General features: G+C 41.6%; 1 protein-coding gene across 2 annotated transcripts in view; it reads right to left on the bottom strand.

The window, feature by feature from the left end:
* Positions 1 to 25,154, bottom strand: part of fras1 (Fraser extracellular matrix complex subunit 1) — a 133,164-nt gene that overhangs the window by 4,338 nt on the left and 103,672 nt on the right. For both annotated transcript variants that reach the window (XM_077561359.1, XM_077561360.1), the window contains 31 exons: positions 24,019 to 24,172; positions 21,877 to 22,143; positions 20,981 to 21,169; positions 20,315 to 20,434; positions 18,988 to 19,167; positions 17,294 to 17,418; positions 15,861 to 16,001; positions 15,516 to 15,746; positions 15,339 to 15,452; positions 14,015 to 14,165; positions 13,764 to 13,923; positions 12,833 to 13,001; positions 11,663 to 11,909; positions 10,762 to 11,106; positions 9,903 to 10,063; positions 9,674 to 9,821; positions 8,869 to 9,074; positions 8,277 to 8,433; positions 6,681 to 6,881; positions 6,418 to 6,605; positions 5,421 to 5,696; positions 4,907 to 5,139; positions 3,690 to 3,850; positions 3,280 to 3,494; positions 2,454 to 2,604; positions 2,255 to 2,362; positions 2,023 to 2,182; positions 1,024 to 1,140; positions 777 to 943; positions 419 to 624; positions 144 to 290 (listed from right to left, as the gene is read on the bottom strand). In XM_077561359.1, the coding sequence (XP_077417485.1) occupies positions 144 to 290; positions 419 to 624; positions 777 to 943; positions 1,024 to 1,140; positions 2,023 to 2,182; positions 2,255 to 2,362; positions 2,454 to 2,604; positions 3,280 to 3,494; positions 3,690 to 3,850; positions 4,907 to 5,139; positions 5,421 to 5,696; positions 6,418 to 6,605; positions 6,681 to 6,881; positions 8,277 to 8,433; positions 8,869 to 9,074; positions 9,674 to 9,821; positions 9,903 to 10,063; positions 10,762 to 11,106; positions 11,663 to 11,909; positions 12,833 to 13,001; positions 13,764 to 13,923; positions 14,015 to 14,165; positions 15,339 to 15,452; positions 15,516 to 15,746; positions 15,861 to 16,001; positions 17,294 to 17,418; positions 18,988 to 19,167; positions 20,315 to 20,434; positions 20,981 to 21,169; positions 21,877 to 22,143; positions 24,019 to 24,172 (5,595 nt within the window). The remainder of the gene's footprint in view (positions 1 to 143; positions 291 to 418; positions 625 to 776; positions 944 to 1,023; positions 1,141 to 2,022; positions 2,183 to 2,254; positions 2,363 to 2,453; positions 2,605 to 3,279; positions 3,495 to 3,689; positions 3,851 to 4,906; positions 5,140 to 5,420; positions 5,697 to 6,417; positions 6,606 to 6,680; positions 6,882 to 8,276; positions 8,434 to 8,868; positions 9,075 to 9,673; positions 9,822 to 9,902; positions 10,064 to 10,761; positions 11,107 to 11,662; positions 11,910 to 12,832; positions 13,002 to 13,763; positions 13,924 to 14,014; positions 14,166 to 15,338; positions 15,453 to 15,515; positions 15,747 to 15,860; positions 16,002 to 17,293; positions 17,419 to 18,987; positions 19,168 to 20,314; positions 20,435 to 20,980; positions 21,170 to 21,876; positions 22,144 to 24,018; positions 24,173 to 25,154) is intronic.

Raw genomic sequence — 25,154 nt, 5'->3', positions numbered from 1 at the left:
CACAACTTGAGATCAGATTTGCTCTTATGTAAATCTGTGTGGAGTTGACACGCCCCCCCCCAAAAGGTTCGGAACTGCCGACAGATGCCACAAGATGGCTGCAAATCGATTGGAGAACACAGAAGACCAGCAGCTTTACAGACCTTGTAGAGCGCGTCGACCTTCATGGTAAATCCGTCCACTCCTGGCATGGCGGCCAAAGAGTTCAACTCCGGAAGGTCCGAAGCAAAATTGGCCTCAAACGGGACGTCGTGGAAATATTTGTCGCACACATCCGGCTGCTTGCGGTCCTGTTGAGTGAAAAAACTTTACTAGGTTTCTTCAAGTAAATACTTGTTTTTTTTGTTTTGTTTTTTTGACCAGTGTAAGGAACAGAGAACCCAAAGAGGTCTATGAGATCCAAGGCAGGTTTGGATACCAGGAGCAGGAAGCGATGCTTGAGGTGCTTGTTGGGCTGGATGCAACCGTACTGCGGACCCTCGTTGTACAGGGTGCCCGTCGGGTCGAAGAAGGGAACGTAGCCGTCCCTGCCGGTGCACAGGTAGACCTTCTCCAGCTGTAGTTTGTAGGCCGCATTCAGGGACTGCTCCGGGTTCCACAGCACGCGGCCATACAGAGTCTGACCTGTAGGGACCAGCAAAGAGACCGGAACGCCAAATGTATCATATGTGGTACTTGACTTTTTCAGAAGGACCGGTTCAGTCCAGTTTTAAAGAATTTTCCGTCAGTTGCTTAAAGGTTTAAGCTCAGGTCAAAGGAGTAAGTAGTTACTGTACCCATGGAGAAAGCCCCCTTGTAGTCCATCTCCGCCATTGAGACATCGGTACTGGCCGGGTCCATCATGAAGACTTTCTCGTTATTACACAGCTGGAACGCCGTGTTCAATGAGTAGACCACGGGGACCGGCCGGTTGGTCTGTTGGAAGGCGATAGGAACCAGGAACCTGACGGAAGCAGGAGAAAAATAAGAAAACAATGAGTTTGAACTCCAAAGGGTCTACGTTTGGTTCTCCAAAGAAAATACTTTTCTGGCGCGTGAGCTGTGCAAGACAGAGGTTTTTCTCCCGGGTCGATCCATGGTTGCGTTGGCTGTACGGTGCATGGGATCAGGAAGACGGTGTACTCTCCGGAATAATCCTTCCTGTAGGGTGCAAAACAGGTCGGGTTTGTACCTCCAACAAGGTTCACTCATTCAAACGTATAAATACGTTTGAATACTTTGTCCTTCACTCCCCAAAACTTATTTATACGTTTTTTTTTAATGTTTTTTTTTTTTAAAGCTAGAGCATACAGAAGGCTTTGATGCAGCCTCTCAACTGCAAAGAACGGTCGAGGAAATGCTAGTTAATAAATAAATAAAAACGGCCAGCAGGTGGCAGCAGAGTATAAGAGATCAGCCAGGGCCATGTTGCAAAAAAGCTCTTTTTGCCAGTGTTTTCAACAGGAATATGAATAACTATGGAACTTATTCTGAGCTCGTTTTTTGTCTTAAATGTCCGACTAATGTCATTCTACGTAGTTAGCTAGTTTCCCTCCCCCCAAAAATGAGTTCTCCTTTGAAATATACCGGATATACCTCGATGCCGACGCTCGACTTCCTGTCCGGCTCATGTCATTTCTTCAGCTTTGTGAAAATTCGCAGGCGGCATCCGGAAAAATAGAACGCATGCGGATCCCTTCCGCACCGCATCCGCACCGCAGTCAGTGGGAATTGGGAGTAACATATTTATGATTCAGTCCATGGATCGTTACTGTTGGGAATAGCTTTTGAGTGAAATGTCCTACAAGCAAAATCCTAACTTCTACTCCACATTTTTAGTGGGAAGCGTTCTGACATCCTACAACATCGAGAAGTATCAGCGATGCTGTTTATCCAGTCCACAGACTCGACTCCTAATTCTTGTCCAAAGTCTTCCCGGTCTTCTGTTTCTTTTGCCTGCGGGATGTACGCGCAATCCAACCGACCCCCTTGACTTGTACCACAGTGAACCTCGCAAGACTAGATAGGACTCAGGAGGCTGACCTGCTGTAGGAGCTGGTGGCCCTCCACAGCTGGTAGGGCGAGTCAAAGGTTTGAGCGCTCCAAAGCAACTGGATGTCGAACTCGATGCCTCCCAGGTGGTCCGGGGCCAACAGGTGGGACTTGTGTCCGGGCAGAGTGTGGTGTTCTGGGACAAACTGGCCTAAAGGAAGGGAAGGCGAAACCAAATAGTACATGCTGAAGAAGCCAAGACCCTCAAGTTTTATTAACTGACCTCTAAATTTAGCATGTGTTTTAAACTCGATGACCAGCCGGCCATCCTCGCGGATGTAGATCCTTATGATCTGAAGTCTGGCGGAGAGCACGCTGTCCGTCTGGATGCCTGAGAAAGACAAAACAAAACACAAAAGATCAAGTCAGTATATCACACCAGCCGGTTTTGGTCCGACTAAAAGCGACTGAAACTAGCCAACCTGTCCTCCAGAGCACCGTGTCGTAGAAGAAGGAGAACTCCATCTCTGTGTGATGCTCCAAAGAGGCCCAACCTCGCGGAGCCGTTACGTAGATGTAGGACACGTAGAGCGGAACCTGAACCGTGAGGAAGGACTGAGCCGAGTCTCGGACCTGGAAGATCAGAAAAGCTTCAAGTTGAAAGTCTACCGTTTCCACGTTCACAGACATTTACATTGAAGCATCCTCCTTCGCTCCCGTTTTTTTTTGCTGGATTTTGACAGATTTTGCAAGAACCACAGAATATTGTGTTCTATTGCTATAAAAACATGGAACCCTCCAAAAGAAAGATTAGAGTCTCTTCTTTCATCAGGAAAAAAAGTTTATTTCTATCTGTTTTGGTTTTGCAATTAGCATTAGAGTTAAGTATATATAGCTAATTTTCATCATTATTCACAAATCTATTTAGAACTGTGGGGAAAAGAGCTTTTTTGCAACATGGCCCTGGTTGATCTCTTATACTCTGCTGCCACCTGCTGGCTGTTTTGTAATAATTACCATTACTTCAAGCATTCTCTTCAGTTCAGAGGCTGCATCAAAGCTTCCTGTATGCTCTAGCATAAAAAAACAAAACATACAAAATGTCTTTGGGACACTGGCGATATTTAAAATAGAACATATTTATACGTTTTTTGGGAGTAAATGAGTTAACAAGCAGACGTATCCGTCCGAGTGCCAAACTGGCTGACAAATGACCAGATTGTAGGAAAAAAGAACGTCTGGCAGGTCTTCAGAAAGTCGCGAGTGCAGCTACGTTGTGCACGAGTCGTCAGGCAAATTGAGGCATACCTGAAAGTCGGCGGTGACGGAGCCACCGCAGACGTCAATGAGTTCCGTCATGTCGTAGAAGGCGTCGAAGGTCCAGATGCAGCTCTTGAGGTTGAGGTGCTTGTACAGCTGGATGCTCCTGGCCTCACGCACGTTGGGGTTGAACTGGTACGGACGGTCGTAGCCCGGACCCAGGGAGATGCTGTCGTAGGACACGTCGTCCAGGAAACCCGTCTCTGCGGGGACAAAATGAGGCAGAGGCAGGGTTGATTGAGCCCACCCTAGTCATCAATGGCTCAATTCGACTTATGACTTGTTCAACCCAATTAATGACTCCATTTGCTTTGGACTTGCTTGAAACTTGATGGCCAAGTCTCAAAACCGACTCGTGACCTGCAACTCGCTCGGTTTTGGTTGGCGAAAGGATTTACCGGAGAGACCCTGCAGGTCTTTGAGGGTGACCAGGTTGGAACAGACGTGCTGCTGCCGGTAGATGGACTCCGACAGCAAGAAGTGGAGGTTGTGCAGGGGCATGGTGGACACCAGGGGGAGCATCCCGTCCTGGTGAGGGATCTGCACCGAGATGTGGATTCTGGACACAATTGGACACTTGGACGGTCAACAGCAGGAGTGGGAAAACTTTGTTGAGTTTTTTGCCTTGAGGCAATCTATATATATATATATATATATATATATATATGTTATATTAATTTTACATTAGTGGCTTTTTTTATTGTGGATAAAAGAAAAATGAGTAAAATTAAAGCATATTTGATATTTATTTTCTATAATAATTTTAAGTAATAATAATTTTTTTTTTTATTGATTTGAATTGAAATTTATTCAGACAGCACCACATAATATCACCACAAAAATCGTGAAAAATACACACAGAAAAAAACCCTAACATCAACAAACATATATGTACAATATTCACATACAAATGGTATTATGGTTAACTCATTCACTGCCATAAATTCATTAAAAAAAAGATTATTAAAAATTAGGGGCATGAGGCGATTAAATTTTTTAATTGTAATTAATTGCATGACTTCACTAGTTAACTCACGATTAATCACAAATCTGTTCTAAATGTATAATAAAAAAAAAAATCTAGGTTTTCATACTCTTGTTAACAAAAGTGGGGAAAAAAATGTAAACTAATAAAAATAGTTCAAATGAATTTTTGACGTTTATAGCCGTCAAAGGCAGTGAATGAATTTTTAAAAAAAGAGAAAAAAATTATAAAAAATTCAGGGCGTCAGGCGATTAAAGTTTTTAATCATAATTAATCGCATGACTTGCGATTAATCACAAATTTCATATCTGTTCTAAATGTACAATAAAAAAATTCTAGGTTTTCATACATACATACAAAAAAATGTTAAAAATAGTTAAAATTAATTTTTGACGGTAATAGCCGTCAATGGCAGTGAATGAGTTAATAGCATTTAAAAGAAGAGAGAACAATTATTTTATTTTTGAAATTAGCTATTTTTCATAATTATAAAAAAATATATATTTCAACCTCATTTGCAAATGACGCGTCCCATCTGTTTGTTTTAGAACTCAAACGTGGCTCCTGCGCAAAATCCGCCCCCCGACCCGTCCACGTGAACCAACTCCAAACCGGAAAGTTGTCTCTCACCGGTTGGGATGTTCTTTGTGCTTGACGTCCAGATATTTGAGCGTGGCGACGAAGGACTGCGCCTGGAAGCCCCGCGCGGTCCCGGTGGTGACGGGCGTGTGGCAGATGGAGCCGTCGGTCCCCACCGTGGCGACGTTGCTCCGCAGCGGCGTTCCCAGGTGACCCGCTTTGTCGCGGGCTTGCGCCACGCAGCGCACGTGGAAGCGGCGGCTGAAGTAGATGCTGTCCAACACCTGACAAGCACAATTGTTACGCATAGATAAAGTCTACACACCCCTGTTCAAATGCCTGGTTTTGCGTGTAGACCAAGATAAATCATCTAATAGCACTTTTCAGCGTTCCCACGCAATTTCTGCAGAAATTGCACTTTGTCTAGTTTTGCAAATGATTTTCTATCACAAAAAAAAAAAAGCATTTGAGCAGGGGTGTGTAGACTTTTTATATCAGAGTTTTGGCAGTGTACGAGTGAAGACTCGAGACGTAGGACTGTCCCAAATGTTTGGGGTGGTCTCACCATGTGGTTGACGCCCGTGTACGGGGTGGTGTCGGTCACCGTCTCGAAGGGCGAGCGTGCCCCGTTGGTGTCGGTGGGCGCCGCCACCTCCCAGGAGAAGTGCACCTGGGTTTGGTTGATGCCCGCCTCCTCGCAGCGTTCCTTCATCAGCAGGTACTTGGGGTAGTGCGGGTCGCAGGGCGTGACGCACACCAGGGGGTAACCCGGCGAGGGCGTCTTCTTGCTGCCCTCCCTGGTCACCTCGTGGACGTGGTCGTAGTCGGCCAGCGAGACCACCTGAGGACCGTGGCGGGGTTCGTTTTACCCGAAAGTTTCTCATCGCTTGACAGCAAGTGAGTGAGAACACGTGCCGAGGCGTACTCGGGACGTAACGATATCCAAACATCACGATACGATTTTAGCACGATATGAAGGTCACAATGTGATAATGATCACAATATTACGGGGAGATTAGTGATACAAAAAAATAGCTCATACTAAAACACACACACAATATTGTGCTTTTGTACATCACAGCAATGAAGAAATATTATAAAAATATTATTTATAAAAAAAATATATATATATATAATATATATGTTGAGGCACTTGCTAATACACGCACACATTGAGTTCCTCCACATATTGACTCGCTTCACAAGCATATGACGTTCCTCCTTCATCTGCCCATTAGTGTGGATTTTAAACATAGAAGGGCCAAAACATGCCTTGTGAAAATTAAATTGCACTAAAAAACTAGCCACCAGAGGGTGCTACAACTGCACAAATGGAAGTCGAACCCGGCTTTTCTAACAGATGTGGCTGCTTTTAATATCGTGACATGACGACGACGTTATATTGTGGCAGTTTTAATATTGCGATATCACGATATTGCCGATATCGTTACATCCCTGATACTTTACAAACGTGTCCTCTAGTAGGTTTCAAAGTGATTTAAAAATAAATAAATAAGTATTTCCTCTCAATATCACAGGTTTTCGCCGCAAGTTCTCCTTACAATGGGCGGGGCCGGAAGGATGAGACTGCCGGCAGCTTCCTGGTCCAGAATGGTGACGGTCGCCGTGGTGATCTCGCCCAACACCGCCTCTACGGGGTCGTCGGGGCCGAGGACCAAGGAGAAGGACTCGTGCCACTCCCTGTCCTCATTGGACACGATCTCCACCTTGAAAAGGACGTGGTCCATCCCTGAGGGGACCCGACATGTGAACACACAAGGACATTCTAGCATTACTCATGTTTTTTATTTCCCCTTTCACCCACCAGGGGTGAACTTGAGGACCCGGCTCTTGGGGTTGTAGTCCACTCCGGACTGGGCCGAGCCGTCTCGCGTGCTGCAGCGGACCTTGGAGGTCCGGTCCAGGTCGCCACGCCGGACCACTTTGACGTTGAGGACCTCCATGCCATCTGGTCCGGGAGGCTCTCGGACTTGATAGGACGCCTGCTCCAACTCGATGGTGGGAGCTTGAAATGACAATTATTGTTTTTTTTTTTTTTTAATTTGATAACATTTCAATGAGACAAAAAATGTTGAACAATAAATAGTTTCAACCCCCCAAAAAACCCTGTAATGCTTAGTGCAGCATTTAACTCATTTGCTCCCCCAAACGTATAATTACGTTCTATTTTAAATGTCCCAAAGATGTATTTATACGTTTTAATGTTTTTTTTGTTAGTTTTTTTATGCTAGCGCATACAGAAGGCTTTGATGCAACCTCTGAACTGCAGAGAACAGTCGAAGAAATGGTAGTTATTACAAAAACGGCCAGCAGCTGGCAGCACAGCAAAAGAGATCAACAAGGACTATGTTGAAAAAAAGCTCATTTACTGGAGCTATATTCTAATGCTAATTGCTGCGAAACGGAAACAGATAGAAATATACTTTTTTTTCCTGATGAAAGAAGAGACTCTAATCTTTCCTTTGGTATGGTCCATGTTTTTATAGCAATAGAAGACAATCTAATGTGGGTTTTGCAAAATCTACTAACGTCAGTGAAAATGGCTGCAAGTGGATGAGTTAATGTTTAGGCTTAATATTAGTGACTAGTATTTTTTTTTGTAAATGTGTAGCCACAGTAACAATACATTTAATTTTTAATGATTAAAATTTAACAATTAAAACACTTTTAGATGTTCTGTTACTACCGAAATAAAAAACAAATAATAGTAATAAAGATACTTATTTCACAGCTACAAAACGTTTTAGAAACTTTAATATATATATATATATATATATATATATATATACATATATATATATACATACATATATATATATACATATATATACATATATATATATACATATATATATATACATATATATACATATATATATATACATATATATATATATATATATATATATATATATATATATACATATATATACATATATATATACATATATATATATACATATATATATATATATACATATATATATATATATACATATATATATATATATACATATATATATATATATACATATATATACATATATATATATACATATATATATATACATATATATATATACATATATATATATACATATATATATATACATATATATATATATATATATATACATATATATATATATATATATATATATATATATATATATATATATATATATATATATATACATATATATATATATATATACATATATATATATACATATATATATATACATATATATATATATATATATATATATATATATATATACATATATATATATGTATATAGATATACTACATTTATTGACACTAAACAAGTAAAACGTACTTTTAACATATCAAGATGAAATCAAAATGAAGTAATGAAAACACAATTTGTGCCACTCACCGTCTTCATCGTTGGTGATGGTGACGGTGACGACGTCCCTCTCGCCGATCATGGCGCCGCTCCAGTGGTCCCCCGTCGGCGACCCCAGGTGAACCTGGAACTCTTCTTCGGGTTCGAACACCGAGTCGTCCTTCACGCGGACCGTGCAGTTCTTCACCTGTCGTGCACACGTGCAGAAACACTCACATAAGGTGGGTGGCAAAAGTCTACACACCCCATAAATTCAGATAAATTTTTCTTTTCTACCACATCGCGACATCATGTAATCTACACAACTCAACTGAAAAGGAATTTAAGTTTTTTTTAATAAAAATAATATATATTAAAAACCGAGATAAGGTCCAGCTTCAGAATGAACCGGTCAAAAACGAAGAAGGGTAACAACTAAGTAGGTAACTGTGACAACATAATGCTACAAACTGTAATCACTTTTGTCAAAGTAAATAAAGTGATTGCAACAAAGTAACTAAAGTAAATTAAACAAATACATGTCAGGACTAGAACAGATGAACTTTTTTTTTAATGTCACGAAAACCTGGCTTTTGAACAGGGGTGTGTAGACTTATTCTATCCACGGTGCGGCGGGCGCTACCTTCTCCCCGCGCAGGAAAGTGACGCGCGACTCGTCCACGTTGGGGCGCTCGCGGAAGTCGTCCATGACGGCGGCCGACATGGTGCGCGTGAAGCAGCGCGCCGACGAGGTGAAGGACAGGTCGCCCGTGCGCACCACGGGCAAATGCAGGTCGCCGTCGCGCTCCTTCACCGTGTAGGCGCTCTTCGCAAACTGCATGCTGGGGACTGAATTCCAAAAAATAGCATTCAAGTTACATTGAAATACAATCATGATAAACGTTTGAACATTTGCAATATTTACAATTGAACAATTGTTGTTGTTATACGGTACTTGTTTTTTTTGAACTCATTTGTTCCCCAAAAACGTTTAAATAAGTTCTATTTTAAATATTAGCATTCTCCCAAAGATGTATTTTTTATACTAGAGTATACAGAAGGCTTTGATGCAGCCTCTTAACTGAAGAGAACGGTTAAAGCAATGGTAGTTATTACAAAAACGGCCAGCAGGTGGCAACACAGCAAAAGAGATCAACCAGGGTCATGTTGCAAAAAAGCTCTTTTCCCACAGTTCTAAATAGATTTTTTTAATAATGATGAAACTGAGCTATATTTTAATGCTGCAAAACCGAAACAGGAAGAAATAAACTTTTTTTTTTCCTGATGAAAGAAGAGACTCTAATCTTTCTTTTGGTAGCTTTCCTGTTTTTATAGCAATAGAACACAATATTGTGTGGGCCTTGCAAAATCAGTCCAAATCCAGTAAAGCAGATTGAGTGGATGAGTTAAAGATGCAAAATGCGGAAGAAGAATGGGTGTGGACGTACTGTCCTGGAAAGTGTCGGCGATGACCACGTTGGCCTCGTAGGGCTCCTGCAGGACGGCCCCTTGCGGAGAACTCAGGAAGACCACGAAGGACTCGGAGCCCTCGATGGACGGATTCTGCACGTCGTCCAGGATGGTCAGACTGCACGTCTGCCGGGAGAAAAAAAAAAAAAAATCACGCTCAGGCTGACCGACAGCTTGGGCCGATTCCCGAGCACGGCCGGTTCTCACCTCCTGGGTTCTCCCGGGCTTGAACTCCACCTTTTTGGAGCTGGGGATGTAGTCCACGCCGGGGCTGGCCGACGGGGGGTCGGCGGGCCGGGTGGCGCACCACACCGACGTCACGGAGGACAGGTCGCTGCCGTGGCGCAGCACCGGAATTTCGATGGTGCCTGTTAGACAATACGGTAAAAAGGAAGAATAAAATAAATAGGAGTATTTGGAGACGGCTCTTTGGAATACTTTTGGCTCCTAAGATGATCGTATCTCCCAAAAATATTCTACACTTAAAGACAGGTGGGTCAAAAATACCAATTTCGGGTCATAAAGGGACAGATCCACTACTGGGGTCAATTTTAGCGCACTTGCTTTCCCCAAAATTCGTTATATACAAAAACAACCCATTTTTTTCACAAAAACAGTTGGGTCAAAAACAAACCAAATTGGGTCAAAAAGGTACCGGACTTTTTGTGTAATTGCTGTAACACCCCCCCCCCCCCCAAAAAAAAAAAAAAGAGTCAAATGAATAGTTAAACAGCCAAAAATGGGGTTGTTTTGCACACCAAAAATACAAATTGGGTTGTTTTGTGGGTTATTCAGTGACCAAACATTTTGGGTTAAATGAATAACCAAAAGGTTGAACAGAGAAAAAAATTAATTGGGTTGTTTTGTGGGTTATTCATTTGACCCAAGTTTTGGGTTAAATAAATAACCCAAAAAGTTGGGTGATTCTATTAACCCAACTTTTTGGGCTATTCATTAAGTGAAATGAATAACCCACAAAACAACCCAATTTTGTTGCTTTTTTGTGTACCATTCTAAATGGACACAATCGTGATAAAATATGGCATAAATAAATAGCCGAGGGTACCGGCGTCTTCGCCGAAGGTGAAGGTGTCGTTGCCGAGAGTGACGGCGGAAGCATCGTTGGGCCCGTCGATGACCACCTGGGCCACGGCCACGCGGCCGATGCGGGCGTTGTCCGAGGGTTCGGACAGCGCCAGCTCCAGCTCCTCGGACAGCTCGTACTCGCTGTCGTCCACCAGCGTGACGTCGCACGTCGACATGGCCACGCCGGGTCCCAGCACCACGCGGCTCTCGGGCCCCGCGCCGCGACTCTTGTAGTCGGAACCCGACTCCAGGGCGTGCAGGCTGCTGCCCTGAGCCGACTTGGACACCGTGCGGCACAGGGCCGACACTGTGCTGGACGTGTCGCCTGGGTGGAGGGAAACAACACAAATAACATTTCAGAATAATGCAAACGACAGTTTGAACGTTGGGCGCCGATTTCAACGTTAATTTTTGTTTTTTTATTTTAAATGATCATTTTCTGATTTTATAAATGTACTCAACTATTGCTCAAAAGAAAATGTCATTGAATCAAATATATTTTATTTTGTTTCTTAAATCATCTAACTTCTAAAATATTTGATTCGTTTGAATCAAAAGAAAATAGTCAAACTGTCTTTTTTTGACATTTCATGATATTAAAATATAATTGATTTAATAAAAAATATTTTATTTGATTAGTTATTTTTAAATAATAGTTTTCATTTTATTTGATAAATTTGAAGTAGAGTAGGTACCTTTTGACCCAATCTGGGTTCTTGTAACAATTCTGAGAACATTTTTGGGTTGTTTTGTACAAGATAATCCAGTATTTTGGGTTGCTTTGAGAGTTATTTGTTTGATCAAAATTTTGGGGTTAAACGTGTAAGCCCAAAAAGCCCAAAAGTCTTTTTTTGACCCATCAAAGTGGTTTTCGGGTGTACCTTTTCTCTCGACGGGCACACGAACGACACCGGCGCTCTCGTTGACGTGGAAGGTCTTGCGGTGGAACTCCAGCGTGGGCTCGTCCTCGGTGTCGTTGATGTTGACGAGGGCGCGCGTGTTGGGGCCCAGCAGGGCGTAGACGGGCATGCTGAGCTCCACGTGGAAGCTCTCCACGCCCTCGAACAGCACGTCGTCGTTCAGCGCCACCGTGCAGACCTTCACGTCCTCGCGCTCGTCAAACTGCACCTGAAAGTGAAAATGCCGTCCAGAAGAAAGAAATCAGCTGACATGAGAATAAGCAAGCAATCAATCAGAAAAGAAAATCATTGAAAAAATAATAATAATTGAGAAGGTGAAATATAAAAAATATATATTTTTTAAAAAGGGAAACCCCCCAGGAGTATATAAAAAAAAAACTTAAATATGGCATTACAAATACAAAAAAAAAAAGCCAGTAAAATAAAAATAAAATAAAAAATCTATGAAATAAGCAAGTGGAATTCAAATAATATAGCAATTATAAAAACACCCACGAAAGCAAAAAATAAAAAATTAAATAAAATCTAAACAAACTAAGCCTGGGGAAATAAAAATAAAATAAACAATTATAACAATAAAAAAGAAAAAAAAAGAAAATAAGCCAGTATAAATATAAATAAAATAATATTCAAATAGGCCAGTAAAAGGGAAAACCCAGGAATATAAAAAAAATAAATAAATATAGCATTAAAAAAAAAGCCAGTAAAATACAAAAAAATAAACAAATAAATGAAATAAGGAAGTGGAACGCAGTGGACGTGCAAATAATATAGCAAATATAGATCATAGATCACCATATGATTCCCGACTGCTGCAACAATCAGTGAACAATATAAAAGCAACAACAACAAAAAACTAAGCCTGGTGAAATAAAAAAAAAACTAACAATTAGAACAATAAAAAAGAAGAAAAACTAAGCCAGTATCAGTATAAATAAAATACAAATAGGCCAATAAAAAGTACACATAAAATGATAACAAAAATAGAAAATACAAAACAAAATGCTCTTGTAGCAGTATACTGAAGAAAAAAAAAACTCAGCTCATGATAGTACAAATAAAACAAAAATAAAAGCTAACTGTAACCCTAAATACAGCAGAAGAATTTTTTTTTAATCTTGTGGCGTTTACCTGTCCGGCGTATTCCACGTAGTCGTACTGCCCGGGGCGCGATCCCGCGCCGCCGCCAGAGGTGGCGCTGCCCTGCTCGGTCCGACACAGCACGATGGCGTACTGGTTGAGGTTGCCCGTCCTCTTCACCGTCACCGCCACCGTGCCCGCCTTCTCCGACACGTTGTAACTGCCGCCGCAACACAATTGGGGTCAAAAACGGGAGTTTTCGAGTCCCGGTTCAGATTTGCACACCTTTTGTCTGCTACAAGCAATTAAAAAAAACAAAAAAAACTAATGTTTTTGATTGAAATCAAGTTTGATGTATGACGAAAATATTTATTTGCTGTAGTTTTTTACAAATATTTTGGATTTTACATTTAATAAATCCAAATTTCAGACTTCTTTTTTGCTTCCTCAAAGTGATGAGGTTATTTTGTTTGTTTAAAAAAAAAATTTTTGTTTCAATCTCTAAATGAAATGTATTTGTTTTTAATCAAAGTAGCAAATAAATTAAAGAATTAAAAATTACATTTCAGACTTATTTTCATGACCTCAGTGATTTTACATGATCTAAATACATTTTTAAAAAAAATTCCAATTGCTAGTAATGTTTAATTTGAACATTTTAAGACGTTTAAATCAATGTTCAAACTTCTTTTCATTTCTACAGTTGTAAGGATTTAAATAGATTTGATTGTATCAAAAAAAAAAATACTTATTGTTTGCTCAATACAAATATAAATATTTAATTGAAATATATATATATATATATATTTTTTTTTCATTTATTTATTATATTGATTTAAAAATATATCGATTAAAAAATTTTAAAGTTAAAGTTTCCTCCCGGTGACGTTATAAGATCATTTCCAGTGCAGGTAAGAAATACTTCAAATCCAATCAAAGCAAAAATGTAAACGAGCGTCGGCCGCACGGTTGTGACGCAAACCTTTGGTGCTGGAAGCTGATGAGCGACCACTGGATGTGGAAGACGTTGTCGCCGACCACGTTGGGCTTGCTGTCCTTCACCAGGAAGTGGAAGTTGTCCATGGTCTCCTGCGCGCTCTCCTCGTGCAGCACGTAGCGGATCAGGCCCAAGTTGATGGCGGCTGAAGGGTTCAACGGGTTCGCAATCTTTCAGTCCATTTCAAATTGCTACCTTTGAAATTCCTGCTGATTTGTTTCAAGATTGGTCGCCACCTTGCGTGAAGGAGCTGACGCGGGCGCCGGGCGCCGCTTTGTTCTCCAGGAAGCCGCGCTTGGGCTCGCTGCTGACCTCGTACACCAGCTGCTCGTCGTCCGTGTCCGGGTCCACGGTCAGCAGCTCCTTCTTGGTGATCAGATTGGTCGCCTGCGCAGGAAAAACAACAACGACAAACACAGGGAATACAATCAAAGGTGAAATTGGGTTGAAAAATGTCAATGAAAAGACAAAGCTCTTCTTGTACTGAAGTGTTTACACCAGCAGGGGGTGCTGTAACACAAACAGTGTGATCTTTACTGAGCCTCATTGCAAAGAAGAAATGAAAAATGAGCGTTGTAGAGAGTTAGGGTTTCAAGATAGGGTTTAACACTGGATTATTATTATTATTTTTTTAGAAAGTCAAGGTTAAAGGTTAAAACTACACTTTCGAGCCAGGGTTAGGGATTGAAAGCCATGTTTTGAGCCGATGATAGGGTTTTTAATAACAGTAAGGGTTTCCAACAAGAGTTAAGGTTTGTAGCCTGTAACAAGGATTAGGGTTTCCAAAATTATGAAATAGGTCTCTCAATTGGGGTTTCAAGCCAGGGTTAAGGTTTTAAACTAGGTTTAGGCTCCCAAATAGGGGGTTTCAAGTTAGGGAGCAAAATAGTTTTCAAAAAAGGTTTTAAGCCTGGATTAGAGATTCAAATGATGGTTTTAAGCATTTGTTAGCATTTCAAAGAAAGATCAGGGCTTCAAGCCAGGGTCACCGTTTTCATATGAGGGTTTTAAGTGTGTTTTAGAGTTTATGTAAGGATTCAAATTTGAAATCAGGGTATGTGTTAGGGTTCACAACTGGGTTAGGGTTTCTCACAAACGTTTCAAAGTGTGTCAAGCCAGCAGAGGTGGCAAATCCAGGCCCAGGAAGTAAAAACCCTGCCACAATTTGGCTTTAGCCCCAAATGCTAGCCAGCCTAGCTAGCTCTCATGGTGCTTGTTTACCTGCTAGGAAGCTAGCTAGCATCAGAGGCTAAAGCCAAACTGTGGCAGGGTTTTGACTTTCTGGGCCTGGATTTGCCACCTCTGTAAGCCAGGTTTGAGAGTTCAAATTTGGCTTTTAAGCCTGTGCTAAGATTTCAAATAAAGGTTAGGATTTTACATGGAATGAGTTAGACTTTTAGGGTTTCTAACAAGGGGTAGGGTGTCGAGCAAGACATGGGCTTTGAAAACAAGGTTTGGGTTTTTAATTCAGAGTTTTAAAAGTGTTATGGTATTAAGTTTCAAGTATGGGTTTTGTAACAAGTGTCGAGGTATGAAATGAAGGTTTCCCGCGAGTCTGACCTTGTTGTCCATGTACTCCAACCACTGCAGTCCCAGGTTGGTGACGATCCGCGGCGTGCCGTCATCCACGGGAAGAATTTCAATCTTGAACTTCTGGGGGGCCGCCGTCACGATCTAAAAACGCGCGCACACACGTTCATCATTTTTGAATTGCCTCTGAAATTGACTCGTACTCGCCTCCTTGCCGTGGGGGTCCCGCAGCACGAAGAGCAGGTTGGTGCCGTCGGCCAGCGTGAAGGCGAAGCTGTCCTGCAGCGAGTTGGAGCCGTCGTGGTTGTAGCTGACGCGGTTCTGGTAGACGTCGTCCATGGTGAAGGTGGCGGTGGGCCGGTAGTGCTGCCCGTTGCCCGTGCGCTCGATGGCGCCGTGGCGCGGCGGCTGCACCACCGTGAACACCACGGACTCGGCCTAATGACGGGCGACATCACACACAAATTTGGGGGGGCAAACTTTGCGGCCGTCTCCTCCTTCCTCGGAACCTTTCACACATCCCCCAAAAAGGTTTGGGTACGCGCCACCAACCTCCGTGTCGGCATCGGTGGCCTTCAGCTCAAACTCGGTGATGGTTTTCCTCACGCCCTCCTGAACGCGCATGCCGGGAACGTGGAGGAGGGGTAGCGAGTCGTCCACGGGTCTGATGGTGATGTAGAACGTCTGCGCCACCTGGAGACCGCCACCGCGTGAAATAGAACAATCAAGGAAGAGAACATTTCTGACCTCGTTACTACTATTACTTTTAATAGGCTTCATTTTTGCTGTTTTAGTTTAGTATTTTTCGATACGTAACTTTTAAAATGACCTTTGATTACATATTTCATTTTTACATTTTTAATCTATTCTAATCTATTATCTAAAAAATACCTCATAAAGTTTCATTGACATTTTCCTTTTGATGAACAAACATACCCTTCAAAATTCAATTTATTACTTTTCAAAACCAACTTAATTTTTTTTTTTTTAAATGCACAACCTTTTAATATGATTACAAAAAACTTTCACCTTCATATTGTCTTATCTACACTTTTTATTTACTACCTTTTAGTAGTAAAAAAAAAACCTATTAATTAAGTTCAATACCTTTTAATTTGTACTTTAAGTGTTAATAATTAAAAAAAATCATTACCTTGAAAAATTCCATATTTCACACGTCAATACCTTTTAATTGCATATTTTCTTTTGCACGCAATATTCACTGACTACTTTTCCTTTTTTTTTTTCATTTTCTTTTTTTTTTTCTCGGGAGAGCTCAGTATTGTTCATTCGATTTGACATCATCATTGCTCTCCTTTTTTTTTTTTTTTAAAAAATCCAACAAATCAATTAAAAAAAATTTAATAAATGTTTTTTTTTTTTTTTAAATACATATACATATATATATTATATTTCCTTTTTTTTTTAAAAAACTTTTATAAACTTTTTAATTAATTTTTTTTAATTACCTTTCCTTTTTTAAGACAAAAACCAAACTTTTTACTTTTTTCTATATAAAAAAACCCTTTCACAATTACCTTTCATTACTAATTAAATTCTTACATTTTTCATCAACTAGCTTTTAATGCTACCATAAAAACACCTTGCAAAATGTCATTGATCTTTTCCTTTTAATTGACTTTAATTTTTTTTTTTTGCTGTTTTGATTTACTTTTACTTTAACATAAAATTTAAAAAATACCTTTCAAAACTCAATGTATTACTTTTCAAACCTTATAATTTCTCTATATTTGTCCTGCCTTTTAATATTACTTATAAAAAATATTTTAGTACTTAAAATTGTTTTATACATTTTGAAGCCATATTTTTCAAAAATGATTTAGTGTACGTTTTAGTGCTAATAATAAAAAACTTTACCTTGGAATTTTTGTTTACATTTGAATCCCTTTTACTGGCATCTTTTTTTCTTCACATTAAGCAACTACTTTTTGGCATGAAACAAAACAAGAAGGCTTTGTGGTGACCTCGTTGGTGCCATCCGACACCGTGAAGGAGAATTGGTCGGCGTGCTTTTCTTCTTGGCTGGTGTGAACGTACTGGACGCTTCGGGACGCCAGGTCAGCCTGCGTGAAACTGTCAATTCTCACGCCTGCAAGATGGAAAAAGCAACAATCGCTGTTCATCTGGGCGGGATCCAAATTCACAAGAATAACATAATCCTGCGAAAAATTCTATTTCATACGTTTCAATACCTTTTAATTGAGTTCATTTTTGAAATGATGAGATCAATGTCTGCTTTTCTGTCTTCTTTTTTTACCAGGTGACAAAGTTCTCTAAATCTTTTTTTTGTAGTTATGGTGCTGATTTTGTGGGCAGAAGACAATATTTTGCGGGTCCCGAAAGAAGCGCAATTTTTTTACTCCCCACCCCCCTCGTTTGCAAATCAATTGTCGTCCGTGTCCTTGTTTTTTGGCGCCTCCCGTCCTTCATCATCTTAAGGAGACAATAAAGTCGTCTCCGACTAAAAGGAAAAGGCTTGCTTATTAACGAGCCAATTTGAAAGAATAATCATCTCTAATTGTGATTGTAATGACGCCGCATCACTCTGCAATTTAGTCGCAAGAGGCTACAAGAGACATTAAGCCTTTTTTCACGGCCGGTAATGAGCTGCAGCTGCGTGCTGAAATGTGCTTTTAGGGAGCGAAGAGATACTTCACATTATTTATGGTTGGCTCGTACCAGGGAGCCAAATGAGAAAAGACAAAGAAATGAGAGAAACGTTGATTCCAAGCCGCTCATTCTCAAAAGCTTTGCAAGATCGAAACAGTTCAACGTGAATTCTGTGAGGTTTTATTGTCAGCGCGACTGTTCCTTAATTTTCAACCTTTTGGAAAAGCTCAACTAAGCTAAACCTAAGACACAATAAATACCCAACAATTGACAAGGTCTCAACTATTCTTGAAGCCCAGAAGAACGCAAACAAAATTGATGTGAGATTGTCACACAGGTGACGGGAGAAAGACCCGAAACCTTTTCAGAACCGTTCAATCTTCCATCAGATGTTTCCGTGTCTGGATGGTTTTGCTCCCTTTTAACTTACTGGCCTAATGACCAAAGCGAGTAACATTTGGAATCGGAATTAATTGCATGACTTCAGTAGTTAACTCACAATTAATCGCACATTTTATATCTGTTCTACTGTTGTACAATAAAATGTACAATAAAGTGTTCATAGTCTTAACATTAAAGTGGAAAAAATGTTAAACTAATAGAAATATGGTTGCATCTGAGTCATTTCATAAAATTCATCAAACTGAGTTGAAATGAAAAAAGATGTACTGTACTGTAAAAAAACAAAAAAACAAGTGTTGAGGTCATTTTTCTGCCACTAGATGGCATAATTGCATTTGTTAGACATTGGTGACAGCTATCTAATCTTTAACATGAAGTAACTTTTTTTTATTTTTAATTGTTAAATACAACTTGGCCCCAGTTTCCACAAATACATGTATTATTATTATTAAATGTATTAATCGTCAATTTCGACGCGGACGTGTCTGCTGTGTTGCGACTGGAATTCCCCCAAAACGGGGCGGGCATTAATCATGCGTTAAAAAAAAAAATTGTGTCGTTAAAGGAACTTTGAAGGAACTCAAAGTTAACACACTAATTTTGTCACCCGTAATTGTAAATAAACCTAATCGAGTATTGCACCGACCAGGGTTGGTCGCGTGCTCCAAGTGTCCGAGGCCCGTCTGCTTGGTGACGCGGTAGAGAAGCTCGCCGGGTTCGCTGTCTTGGTCGCTGGCCGACAACTGCAGCGTGGTCAGTTTCTTCACCGAGTTCTCGTCCAGGACCAGGCCTTTGTTGACCACCACCGATGGAGGAAGGCGGTCCTCTGCAGCGGCAGACGCACGGGAGACAAAAACGTCAGATTGGACAAAATGGCTGCCACACGTTTGAAGGAGGTCGAGGTTACCCATACGTGTTATCCGGACTTTTTTGTAGCTCTTCTTACGATAAGACATGTCTGCTCAACTTTCTTGTGGTAAGTAAAACTGGCTTTGGGGGCTGATTTTTTTTTTTTTTTTTAAAACTGTCTTTGAGTGACCTCTTTATAAACGGCACTAAAATGGATGCTTCAAAATCCAATGACAGACTCCTCGGGGCTTTTGTGGCGTAGCTTCTTGAGATGTATTTGTGGCTCTACTCATGATAGACACATTTTACGTTGCTAAGCAAAACCGGCTTTGGGGGCTGAATTTGAAAAAAACTGAAGGAGGAATTCTTTTTTGTAGGATTTCTGGAAATGACACGAGAAGAAGCACAATAATGCGTCTTTTGAAGCACGGCTTTTTGAGATATTTTTGTTTACTCATGAAGGACATGCCTAACAAATTTCATTGTGCCAAGTAAAACTTGAATTGTCAAAAAATCAATCAATCAAGGGTAAGCCCACGGTCCAAAGGATTCCAAGATGGCTGCCAGAAACAAAAATGACAAACTTTTGTGTCAGACAGAAATTAGGTTCCGTGTTTTGATAGCAATGGAACACAATATTGTGTGGGCCTTGCCAAATCAGTCCAAATCCAGTCAAACAGCTGGGAGCGAAGGGGGTTGCTTCAGTGAAAAATGGCTGCGAGTCAATGAGTTAAAAGGACAAAATTGACCCCAAATTGCCTCTTACAACTGAAATTGAAGACTTAGTGTGCCTTTTAAGGCGCGGCTGCTTCAGACTTTGGCGAGGCTTTGCTCATGATTGACAGGCCCGGCAACTTTCATGTTCTTGAGGGATATTGCAATTTTGAAATCATCTCGGGAGGCCCGACGGAGTTGGAGTAAATAGAAAAGAAGTGAGAGGGAGAAAATAAATGTGGACTGACACAATCTGCACAAAAGCGGAGACGATGGATGCCGGCAAAGACGAGCGATCCGACAGACGCGAAATTGCGAGCGCGTGCCAGGAAGAAGAACGCCAGCGAGGAACGAGGCAATCAGTTCCAGGAAGTTGCGCTGAGGCAAGCGGACATTTCAACTGGACCCACCGAGCACACTGACGAAGAAGGACTGGTCGATGAGTTTGTTGCCTTCCGGGTCCACCAGGTTGAACTTGAACAAGTGGCTGCCTCCCTTCTCGCCTTTCTCATGGCTGTACTGCACCAGACCTGCAACGCAAAACGCAAAAAAAAGACTCGCTGGAGGCCAGTGGCGGAGCAACATTGCCCCCCCAGGGGCCCCAAGCAAGAAGATTGGGGGCCCCAGCGGCCATTTATAGCATACATAGTGCCTCATTTCAAAATCTTCAATAAACAATCGCCATTAAAGTGACTTTTGTTTTTGTTTGTTTAACTTGAGCAAGAGCCAGAAAACAGGAAAACAAAATGACAAATGACATGTTTGTAAAAAATAAAAAACTTGAATATACTATAAATAAATATAGCCTTTTTAATAGAAAAAAAAGCCTTACTATACATGCTCTTTTTTGAATAAAAGCATTACTACTATTAATGATCATTTACAAAAATAATCATACAACCCTACTATTGTTTTTTTTGTTTTTTTTAAGACCCATCCCCCCACCCCCCACCTGACTTGTCATTGCTGCACCGCTAATGTGAAAGATATGCGGTTTGTGTCAAATCAGTGGGGGCCCCTGCTATCTAAGGGCCCCCTAAGCAATCGCCTGCCTTGCCCGAAGGCTTTGAACCAACCTTTGTTGACGTCCTCCTGCGTGAAACTGCGCACGGGACCTTTTGCGGACACTTTGTGTTGGCCTCCGCTGGCGCTGAGCTGGACTTTGCCGCTGGGAGGATCTTTTGTCAGGACGTATCGCAGCTTCAGACTGTCCGAGTCCACGTCGGTGGCCTTCAGGTTCTGCTCGCTTATCTTGGACGAAGAACCTGCAGGAAACGGAGGAATGCAGCACAGACTTTTTCTGGGGACTCTTTGGAATATCGATTTTTTTTAAAAATTTTGTTTGGACTTTTGCATCTTAAATTCCGTTTTCATTTGTTTTATAGCATGCTGATTTTTTTTTTTCAATTTTAGCCTTGGTTATTAATAACCTTGATTTTGGTGCAACCAACTTGGTGCATCTCGAATTTGGGTTCATTTGGGCGAATTTCCGACCAGAAGTTTGGAAGTATTGCTTGAGTCCTGGAATTCGCCCCAAATTGTTTGCTTCAAACCAAAATGGCCGACTTCCTGCTCAATTCCAAGCAGGGATCTTTGAGACTTTATCCCGCTACGATAGAAATGTCCACCAAATTTCCGTTTGATCAGTACAACTGGTGTCGGGGGCTAATTGGGTACCAGAATTTGACTTTTGAAATGTCTGCTTCAAACCAAAATGGCCGACTTCCTGCTCAATTTGGTCATTATGCGTCACATGGCCACCAAATGTTATGTTAATCAGTAGAATTCATTTTGTGAGCTGTTTTTTTTTTTTTATGATTAGCTCCCAATACTTATCCAGGATTTGCCTTCTTCAATCCAAAATGGCTGACTTTTGCTTGACTTTTTGGTAGACACGCCCACCAAATGTCCTGTCGATTGTTGAAACGGGCTGACTTCCCCCCCCCCAAAGCGCTTTTCCCATTGAACTGACCGGCCGGCAGCTGCAGGCCCCTGTTGACGGTCATCCGCGGCCCCTCGCTGCGGGTGACGTCCATGGTGAAGCGCAGGCGTCCGCCGGCGTGGGCGTGGACGCCGTCGGTGACGCTGAAGGCCAACTCGTCCACGCCGCCGCTGACCGTCTCGGGCGTGTAGACCAGCAGGCGGTCCAGGACGTCCTGATAGCTGAAGGTGGACCCCTGCGTGAGGACGCGGCCGTTCTCCAGCGGCTGCGAGTAGAACTGACGCCGGCGGAGTTTTCCTGAGGGCGGGGAAAGAAAAAAGGAAGACAAAATGGATGCCTTTTTTCTGTGTCAAAGCCAAATCAATGTCCTGTGTGAAAAATAGCAACAAGGAATGAAGGCTTGAAAATGGATGCAATGTCCTCCTTTGCTGGTTTCCGTGTGAAAAGGCAGCGCTGCACTGTATTGCTGTATTTTGTCTTTATTTCAGGCAAGCACTTTGTTTTGGTGGCTGCCGCTTTGGCAGGCAGGATTGAAAGGACAATTTGGCGGCGAAAACACAGTGTTTGGAGGTCAGCTCATTTGAGTGCGTGTCATGCTGTGTGTGCGCGTTTGAGAAACGGCTGCAGTCAGCTCGCAACCGACGTCTTATTTTCAACTTTGTGTGTATTTCTTAGCGCTGCCTCAGTCTTTAAGCGTCCACACTGTAGAAACTTCACAGCAAAGGGAATGTGAGTGTGCGGACAAGAAAAAGTCCAAACGGAACTGTAGCTGCGTTGTTTTATGAACGCAAAAGGTAGTACGTCGACCTCCGCCAAGGCTCATCTGAATCCTATTTGTTTTTGGAAGTGGCAAGTTCAAACCTACCCGTGTTTTTTCAGGCAGTGTTTCTTGAAACTTTTTTGTAGGTCTGGTCATGACGGACAGATGTACCAAATTTCATGCTGCTAATTGAAACTGGCTCCGGGGGCTGAATTTTCAAAAACTCTCTCAGAGGAGTTCATCTTAGCTGGTAAATGATCTTAAAATGGCGGTTTGAAAGCCAAAAGGCAGACTTCCTGTGTCTTTTTGGATCTTGATGCTTGAGACTTTTTTGTAGGTCTGGTCATGACGGACAGATGTACCAAATTTCATGCTGCTAAATGAAACTGGCTCCGGGGGCTGAATTTTCAAAAACTCTCTCAGAGGAGTTCATCTTAGCTGGTAAATGATCTTAAAATGGCGGTTTGAAAGCCAAAAGGCAGACTTCCTGTGTCTTTTTGGATCTTGATGCTTGAGACTTTTTTGTAGGTTTGGTCATGACGGACAGATGTACCAAATTTCATGCTGCTAAATGAAACTGGCTCCGGGGGCTGAATTTTCAAAAACTCTCTCAGAGGAGTTCATCTTAGCTGGTAAATGATCTTAAAATGGCGGTTTGAAAGCCAAAAGGCAGACTTCCTGTGTCTTTTTGGATCTTGATGCTTGAGACTTTTTTGTAGGTCTGGTCATGACGGACAGATGTACCAAATTTCATGCTGCTAAACGAAACTGGCTCCGGGGGCTGAATTTTCAAAAACTCTCTCAGAGGAGTTCATCTTAGCTGGTAAATGATCTTAAAATGGCGGTTTGAAAGCCAAAAGGCAGACTTCCTGTGTCTTTTTGGATCTTGATGCTTGAGACTTTTTTGTAGGTCTGGTCATGACGGACAGATGTACCAAATTTCATGCTGCTAAATGAAACTGGCTCCGGGGGCTGAATTTTCAAAAACTCTCTCAGAGGAGTTCATCTTAGCTGGTAAATGATCTTAAAATGGCGGTTTGAAAGCCAAAAGGCAGACTTCCTGTGTCTTTTTGGATCTTGATGCTTGAGACTTTTTTGTAGGTCTGGTCATGACGGACAGATGTACCAAATTTCATGCTGCTAATTGAAACTGGCTCCGAGGGCTGAATTTTCAAAAACTCTCTCAGAGGAGTTCATCTTAAAATGGCCGTTTGAAAACTTCCTGTGTCTTTTTGGCCGTTGATACTTGAAACATTTTTTGTAGGTCTACTCATGATTGACATTTCCACACTTGCAAGTGAAATGAGCTTCAGGTGCAAAATTTGCAAAGCCGTCCATATTGGACAAAACCACCCAATTGCAACCAACGACGGCATTTTCAGTTTTTTCATGCAGTTTGTTGCGGTGCTGACCGTAGGACGGCTTCCTTACGACGGTGAACACAATCTCGTTCTCCGGCGTGTCCTGGTCCAGGACGCTGAGGGACGCGTTGGTGATGACGACGCCGGAGTTCTCCTCCACGTGGATGCTGCTGACCGACACCAGAGGCTCGCTCGGCATCTTGCCCTGCCGAGCGAGAGAGAGAGAGAGAGAGGACGGCATTAATTCATCCGGACGGCTCGGTGGCGACGTTCATCAGCGGCGCCGACAGGCGGTGATCACTCGCACGTTAGCGGGAAGGTCACGCTTGACAACATGAATGAATGAAGGCACCTCCGCCAAGGCCGAAACATTCGTCAGCGCCGGAATCGATGAGTGGCGAGCGTCTTCCTTCATTTGGGAACGCAACGCAGACAGAAAGGCGTGAGCGCCCTCGCGGACAACCGCAAAAATAAACCGCATTCTTGATCAAAGTGCCAGAAAGGTGCCACAAATGTCACCCACTTGGAAAAAAAATCATCTTGTTTTCTTGGAAAGTGTTCTGCGCTTCTTTATTGTCACAGGACACGATATTGTGAGGGTCTTAAAACGATCCAAGAAGGCTGGCAACAAAAAAAAAAAAACGGCAACAGTTGCATTGCGCTTACATTGACATTGCTAGCAGATCGGGCTCAGATCTGTATCAAGGTTATGTGAGTTAACCAAAACAACTAACAAATGACCAAAACTAAAAGTCCAAAAATATTTCCGTTCACGAAAAAAAAAAAAAAAGTTTTTTTTTTTTTTTTTTTAACAAAAATAACAAACCACATTTTACATTTACAAAACTAACTAAGCAAAAATATCTTTGGTTTTAGTCTTTGGTAATTCATTTAACACGTGCGCCTTTGGGGTTTATTTTCAATGTGATTTCTTTTTGGATATTAAGCGGAAGAAGGACGCTTGAAAGTGACATCATCTCGCAATAGCCAATCGAGTTGCATCTTCACATGACGACAACTTTGTGCGTTTTTGCCTGCTTTTACATTCAAGTCAGCCCAAATGCAACGCTAGGTAAGAAATGCAGGACTTTTTTGTCATTTGCCGTTTATTCATTCTTTTATTATTGGTGGCGGCCGATTGTCAAACATTTTCATTCATCTTTCAAGGCAAACTCAATATTGTGTAC

Source organism: Vanacampus margaritifer, chromosome 3, assembly GCF_051991255.1.
Source record: "Vanacampus margaritifer isolate UIUO_Vmar chromosome 3, RoL_Vmar_1.0, whole genome shotgun sequence".
Classification (NCBI taxonomy): Eukaryota; Metazoa; Chordata; class Actinopteri; order Syngnathiformes; family Syngnathidae; genus Vanacampus; species Vanacampus margaritifer.
Note: the sequence above shows the minus strand (reverse complement) of the source record. Positions and strands in the feature narration are given on the sequence as shown.